The sequence below is a fragment of the Cyprinodon variegatus genome, unplaced genomic scaffold (genome assembly GCF_000732505.1).
Source record: "Cyprinodon variegatus isolate N-32 unplaced genomic scaffold, C_variegatus-1.0 Scaffold1127, whole genome shotgun sequence".
In the NCBI taxonomy this organism is placed as follows: Eukaryota; Metazoa; Chordata; class Actinopteri; order Cyprinodontiformes; family Cyprinodontidae; genus Cyprinodon; species Cyprinodon variegatus.
Window position 1 is genome coordinate 48,466 of NW_015151580.1, and position 8,111 is coordinate 56,576.

Sequence of the window (8,111 nt, forward strand, 5' to 3'; positions counted from 1 at the left end):
CAGTTATTAATTTCACCAGATCTGAATGCCCTGTTAAAAATCTTCACATCGCGTTCCCCCCTGATGTCATTTACATTGAGTTGCAATAAATGCAAAACTCTCTGCAGGTTCTTGTCTTTGTTGTCCTCTATTCAGCTGGCTTTGGAAACACACCGCGAGAAAGTGGGGGCTGGGTGGTGAGGGTTACGGGGGCGCTATCTGCTTGCACATGCGCAAATGAGCTGATGGTATGGCTTGTGTTTGATGCATCCAACATGGATGCTGCAGCTTTGCAATTCAGATTTCTGATATCAGTTTAAATTACAAGTAAAATTACACCACATGCTGTATCTAAGAAGTTGATTGAAACAAAAACAAAGCAAAATTAAACTGAACTCAATAATTTGGAGATTTTTAATAAACTATGTTGCAATAACTTAAAAACAGAAAAGCACTTATTATCTTATTATACGGTAATGCAAACAAAATTCATTTAAAAAGTGCCCCAATGTTGTTTGGACTCAATCTCCGCTAGGTTTCTTTCTCTTAAAAGGTAGTTTTTCCTCTCCACTGTCACTACATGCATGCCCAGTGTGAGGGATTTTTTAATTGGTGCTATATAAATAAACTGAATTGAATTTTAAATGTGGTAATCTACTGATCTGGAAACCTCCCCTGCAGTTGCAGAGCTGTGGTTTCCAGCTTTGGCTGCTGTAGCGGCACACCCAGGTAGGGAAAGATGACACCCACATAAAACTATTTCGCTGAGCTACCGGTCCTGCTGCTTTTACGGCCTGCAGGGAACAGATGGATGGTAGGAACAAGAAAACAGAAGAGGAGAAAAGAGAAAATTAACAAGAGGCAATGAAACTAAGACCTGAATATAATGGTGAATATTTGAAGAATGTTCTCTTTTTATTTGGATAAGTTTAGGTTTTCTTCTTTTTTTCAGTTAGTTGTAATGTTTATCTTTCAGCAGAGTCAGAACAGAACGTGTAGGACTTTGGACTCTTGTGACGATCAAACATTAACTGTAACCAACCATAAAACACTCTCAGAATCATAAAAGCTGCTAAATGACTTTCTGATTCCCCTTAGTTTCACCGAGAGCAGCATCACAATCCAAAACCAAATCCTGCCAGATTCATCCTGAGCTCATCTCATCCTTATTCCTTTATTCATTCCAACTACTTAACTTATCTTATTCATCGAGTAAGAATGACGAGCGACTGAGACGCTTCCACTGCTCCCATCCTTTCTTTCTAGGGAGAGTTGGTATAGTGGAGGAGTAATCAATTAAAAATCAGCGGGGTTCGAATAAATAAAAACGTCAACCAGTAAAGGTCTGGAGACATTTTTAATTATGATCTGTTACTTTAAAAAGAATTTAACACTGAAATAAAATTAGGTGTTTATGGATCCATGTTATTCATTAAATTATTAAATAAAAAAAATTAAAGAAAAAAAGTTTTTCCATCTTAAAATCTGTAAGTGTAGAACAAAAATCGTTCAGTTTGGTACATAGACAATTTCCTGATTCACATATTTTATAAAACAACTGAACTGACTGAATCTTTTTTCTGTCTTAATGACAGCAGTGGGCTTTATGCTGCCCTGCAAGGCTTTAAACCTGGGTTTGATTGGAGACAAAGCCTTTCTAAAGCACATATCAAGGAGCTCATTTTGAGCCTGGATCCATATTTATTTTTGATTCTGTTCATGGTGGATAATCCTGCTTCACAGCAGCAGGTTGAGCCTAATATACTCAAATTGTGCAGGGTCATCTTTGAGCATGCCATTTCACTTTCTTTCACCAGTTCACTGCAATTCTTCCAGTAGTCCACACCTTTTCTGCCCTCTTTTTCTCATGTTCTTCTCCTTCTTCTTCATTGCCCGGCTTGCCACAGGTTTGCCTGCTTTGTGTAAAAGTAGCAGCAGCAACAACCCAGACTGACAGCAGCTTAGTGGCTAATTTGTATTACATATAGCCTGGTGCCAGACGCTCCAGAAGCCTTTACCATATAAACAGGAGAAGTGGCGCAAGTGAAGTTAGACACTGTCGTTGGACAACATGCAGTAATTTCTAAATTATAAATCAGGTTGTGTCCAGATTCACTAGCAGGTGGGTCTGGATCCGGACCGCGGTTCACTTAACCTTGACCTCTGGTCTAGTGGGTTAGAGAAGGTTGCAAGCCTCCACTCTGGGTTTCTGAGCAATACCCTTAACCCTTGATTGCCACCTGGGAGCCACAAAGTAGCAGCCCACTGGTCCCCAAGGGGATGGGTTAAATGCAGAGATAAATTTCTCCAATGGGAGATCAAACGTTAATCAGCAACATTAGGTAAGGAAGTGTTTTAAAGGTGAACTGTAATAAAAACTGTAGAATTTCCAACTTAGTTCTCCACTGATGCAGATTCTATGATTCAGAGTCAAAAGAATAGTAGAAGGAAGCTGCAGATAAATGGCCTGAAAAAGGTACTCAACTCAGACAGATGGATAAAAATTTAGATGATGTATAAACAGATGTGACCACTATAATTACAACTCCTGCAAATGGGAAAAAAGACAAATCATTTTATAAATGTCGCTCACAATATCTATTTGAAAAACCCAATGATTTATAAAGCATATTCCCTGAAGTGTAAGTGTAGGATCTGGAAGGCAGAAGTACTGATCAAGGCTGGCTGGAGAACATGTAGGTTAATGGCCTTTATAAACAGGACCTTCATAAACTGTTGACATGTCCTCATTTTAAAGGACTCCATTTACTTTACTGCATTACACTGGTCCTCAGTGTAATGCAGTAAAGTAAATGCATTTAATGCATTGCACTTTTTGTTTAAAACCAAAATAATAAGTATAATTATCTAGATCTCTGTTAGATTCTAGGAACAGATTTTGTTTTCTAGGACCTAACCCTCTACAACTTTCTCTGGTGACCTCTCTGTTAGGCTGTTTGGTCTTTAAGATGCTGCTCATTCTCTAATGTTTTCTAAAGAACTTCTGAAGTGTGAACAGCTGCAGTTAAACTCAGATTAAAGAAAACACAGGGGAACTTTCTGCACCTATTAGGGGACTTTAAAGGCATTTAAAGGAGAAGTTCGGTTTTTAACACTTTTAGCCCATTTTCTGTAGTGTCCAGTGTCCAGACCTGTCGGTCGGTCGGTCGGTCGGTCGGTCGGTCGGTCGGTCGGTCGGTCGGTTTTTCTCTATGCAGTACCAGTATAACATTCTTCAGACTAACCACAGCAAAAATGTAAAAAATAAAAACAGGAATACTTAGAAGAACTTGGAAGATTAATGAATTTGGCCTATAATGCTGATGATGATTCTCAGTCATCCAGGTCATAGTCATTCCAATAAAAAGTTAAAAACAATCTATTTGACTTTGTTTCCAAGTTTTCCAGGTTTTATACAGAAGCCCAACAAAACCTTGGTTTTATTTTGAAAACATACAAATTTAAACAAAGAGGTCCACCCCTTTGAAATGGTGGTTGTTTGGCTTTTTTTGTTATCCTGCAATTGTTGGCCTTTTTGTTGGTTTGTACATCCAAAGGACAAAACCCCCAGACCTAATATGAGCAGAGTGGTACAGTATATGCAGTTCCATGCAGTGAGGAATGCTCTGATCTTTACAGTGGAGAAACCAAACAACCTTTCCACAAACAAATTACCCAACACAGAAGAGGGACCTCGTCCGGACAAAACTCTTGGTACATCTACACCTTATGGACAAAGGACATTCTTTTGAGGACCAAAATGTTCACATTTAGACAAAGAAGGTAGGTGGTTTGAGAGGGGTGTGAAGGAAGCCATCTATGTTAAGAAAGAAAAACCAACCTTAAACAGAGGGGTAGACTCAGATATCCGTTTTCAAAACTCTACAATGCAGCGATTGAGTTGATCCCTTTACGCTATTATCACAACCCCAACCCCTTTACAAGTCAACAGAAGACATTGCTTATTCAGCCAGGGCAACAATTCCCTTTAACAACCTCCATTCAAAGACTTAGCCAGGTATGGGGCATTGCTGGCTATTAAAAGAAGCCAAACGACCCCCATTCCAAAGGGTTGGACCCCTTCGTTTGTTTCAATTTGTAAGTTTTCAAAACAGAACCAAGGTTTTGGTGGGCTACTCTATAAAACATGGAAAACTATAAAACCTCGAACTCAATGCTATTCCTGACATTTTGAATTGAAAAAGCTTCCTGCAAGAGAAATGTCTTCAAACTTGAAAACAAAGTGCAGTGGATTGTTTTTAACTTTTTTTGGAGTGGCCAATAATCTTAAGCTCGGTTGTCTTAGTCGTTTATGGCCAAGGGAATGTGACTCCATTGAATAAAAATAAAACTTTCTGGCTGTGCCATTTTCATTTTTTTTTTCATTTTTTTAGGTTTAAGTTTTTACACATAGTTTAGACAGTTTTAAAAATTAAATGACCATTAAATCCTATTAAAATAGTATCACTTGTTTTTTTTTTGTCCTGGAAACCGCGTCAAAAGGAGATCGGACACTTTGTTGCTTTGCCTGGTTTTTGTTAGTTAAGGCTGTTTTAAAATGGTTTTACTGATTACTTTTGATCTATGAAATACACCTAGAAATAGAAATAGAAATGAGAGACTTGAAACATATATAATTCTTCCCTTTCCCTTCACTGCTTTAACTGTCAGCAGAAACCACTTGCTGATCAACCAGAGCAGATACTGGGTTTCCTGTCACCCTCCTCCAGTCATGCTTAATTTGCTGTTTGTTTTCAGAGTGAATAGCCTCATATGTTTGTCTCTGTTAGCTGCTGACCTGAAGAGTGGCTGAAGACTCTCCGTCATTATCATCATCACTATGAGTACATTAGTGTAGGAAATGAAGGGGAACAACAGGGCGTGGTCCTGCAGTTTATGGCCCCTGGTAGAGTGTAAAGTCCAGCTGATAGAGCCACAGACAACATATTAACAACCTTTAACTGAAGGAGGGACATCAGTACTTCCAACAAAGCTATTCTAATCTTACTTGCCACAGTTTCCCCTCTGAGGACTTGTTACTAACATTTTCTGCCTTAAGGCTTCCAGTGGAGGCTCCTTCACTTTCAGGTCAACTCTAACGCTTCAAGTTTGTTTTTTTTTGTTTTTTGTTTTTTTTTAGAAATTATCTGAAACCTTTGCAGCCATGTCGACAGCAATGGAGGGAGTAGGGTTCATCATGAGCATCATTGGGTTTCTGCTCACCGGGGCATCGCTGGCTAACGACTACTGGAAGATCTCCACGGTGTCGGGCAGCGTCATCATCTCTCAGAGGCAGTTTGAGAATTTATGGCACGCCTGTGCCGAGAACAGTGGCGGCATCGCCGAGTGTCGGGATTTTGAATCTATGCTGGCCCTGCCTGGTAAGCCGAGATCAGGGCCTGGACCAAATGTGATCCTAACAGCTATAATAAAACAAAACATGCTAACCTTTTCAGTATTCTTTAGTCACAAATGTTAATGTATCTCGGTAAAAAACATGACATAAGTTGTAATTAGACTTTTGTATAGATTTTAAAAGTGGTGAGTAATTCTTTTGTTAGTTAATAACCTTTTAATTAAATATTCTGAAAAATTAGTTCCTTTAAAAGGCAAATTATATTAAATATCTTTGGGTCTGTTATTTCTTAATTTTAAAACTCATCTAGTGACATGAATTGAGGAGGAGACTTAATGAGAAGTGATTCCATTTGGAAACATCAAATAAGTAAATCTGTGCTTGATTTTATAATGTGCTCAGTTTACACAGGGATTTATAGTCTGAAATACGTAAAAGCTGAAAAGAAATGTTTTTATCAAATGTTTTTATCATAGGTCAGTACACCATGTCCAAATGGTCCAAAGGTTTGGGGATTTCCAAATCTTAAATTTCCCGCCAAAAAGCAGAAAAAACATCAGTCACCAGAAAAGCATTTTGTTTTTTGTTAGAACCCCTACATGTGATTAAGAAAAAGTACATTTCTAAGACGTGAAAAATATGCATATTTTTCATTTTTCATTGCTTTATAGGAGAGCGGGATAGGTTACTTTTGGCGGCCATTTTGAAGGTTTTTCTTTACAGGTTGTAAAATGGAGGAAAAGATAGAAGTAACTAGAAAGGTCATTTTTCTTCCGCAGTAGAATTAGGTATTCAAATGGTTTAGGTACAAAACTATGCATCAAATTGGATAAAATTTCATTTTTATTAAAAGACACATCCTGGGGTATTTGTTTTTTCTTTGAATTAAATCCGTAACAGTTTTCCTTTTTTTAGTTTCAAAATTGTTTCAGTTTTAGGAAGACATGTTAGATATGTTTTAAGTATTGCTTTATTCTAAAGTATTAGAAATATTTCCCTAAAACCATCATCATGGTTGGTTAGTGAGGTTTTTTTTTCTCTGCTCATTACAACTGAAACTGTCAGTCATAAAAAGGTGCGGTGGATTTTATGATCAGGGAATCATTCAGTCAATAATTAACACCTCCAGCTGTAAAGCAACAACATCCCACTGAATAGTTCTTACTCTTTGTTCCTCATAATACTAAAAACCTGATGAAATCCTATCTTATCCCCTTCAATCTGGATGAAAACAACATGTTGGAGCTTTCCAATATTTAGCCTGAATCCCTTTTAACCTCCTCAACTTATATAAACACGGAAAATATTAAACTAAATGATTTATAACAATGATTAAATGTTACTTTTTATTAATCTGACACAAAAACAACATATTGGACTGCAACAAATTTAATAATGGACCCTGAAGGTGATGTTGTTTCAGCTTTGGCACCAGTGTGTTATCTTAAAAAAAATGTATATTTATATTTCATTAAGTTCTGATGTCTTTAAACTTTCACATAATTAGCTTACAGTTTAAAAGAGCATTTTCAGCATCTTTCTGTTTCTGCAGGTCATATTCAAGCATGTCGTGCTTTGATGATCATCTCTTTGCTGCTCGGCCTCTGCTGCATGATCGTCTCTCTGCTCGGACTCAAGTGCATCAAGATTGGGTCGGCCACAGATGAGTCCAAGGGCAAGATGGCCGCTGCTGGAGGCATCCTGGGCATCCTGGGAGGTACATCGAGCAGTTAACATACCGAGGAGATTTAGACCAATATACACCATCACGCTTTCCTCTACAGCATAACTAGTTTTCCTTCTACAGGAGTTTCATTGCACTGCAGTTCACATTACTTTTAACATCTAAAAAAAGTCCTCTAAGAAACAAGTAAAGTCAGCTGCATGGGAAATGTTACCAGCATAAATCTGATTGGGATTATTTCAACATAGATGAATATAAATGTAATATAAAATTCTAAGCTTTTTACGGGATTCAGACGGGAAGTGTTTATGCAACATATTTAATCTATATTTTACAGTAAATTCTTTACTAAATACCATTACTGCTCAATCGGTTATCAGGGCCCCCTGTGGAGCATTATGCATGGATTTCAGAACTGCCATCACTGCCCGACCTGCTTCAAAAATTTCCAAATTAGACCTCACCTTCCAGAGAACTAAGCCCCATAACTCAGATCATGTTTTACTGCATGTATTTTTATTTTTCCTTTCAACTTAACGCCCTATGAAGAAATCCTAATCGGTTCTACTTACAGTTGTTCTCCAAAACACACTATGTAGCTTACAGAATGATAGGAAGTTTTTAGGCAAGAGTTTAGTGCTGAGGAAGTCCGTGTTTTTGTGAAGATAAATAGTTTGAATGTTTTTTCAGATTTCTTGCTAGATTACAGAGCTCAGAATAACCATTTAACGGTGAATCTACTGAAATCCCAGTTAACATTTACCTAGCAAAATATATAATATGTTGTCATAGTGGCCAAGTGGTTAGGGCATAGAGCTTGGAATCCTGAAGTTCTACGTTCGAGCCCCACTCCCACAGACTGCCATTATGGGTCTCTGAGCAAGACCCTTTACCCTACACTGCTCCTTGGGTGCCCAACAATGGCAGCCCACTGGTCCCCAAGGTGATGAGTTAAACACAGAGGCAAATTTCTCCAATGTGAGGTCAATAAAGTTAAATAATAATAACAATAATAATAATAACAATTATTATTATTATTAATAATATTATTATTAATATTATTAATATTATTATTATTAATATTATTATTAT

General features: G+C 37.6%; 1 protein-coding gene across 1 annotated transcript in view; it reads left to right on the forward strand.

Annotated features, from left to right (window-relative positions):
- LOC107101651 (claudin-15-like) overlaps positions 1–8,111 on the forward strand; it is a 17,881-nt gene that overhangs the window by 8,145 nt on the left and 1,625 nt on the right. Inside the window, exons 2-3 of the mRNA XM_015400644.1 lie at positions 5,120–5,360; positions 6,888–7,052. Coding sequence (XP_015256130.1) covers positions 5,120–5,360; positions 6,888–7,052 — 406 coding nt within the window. The remainder of the gene's footprint in view (positions 1–5,119; positions 5,361–6,887; positions 7,053–8,111) is intronic.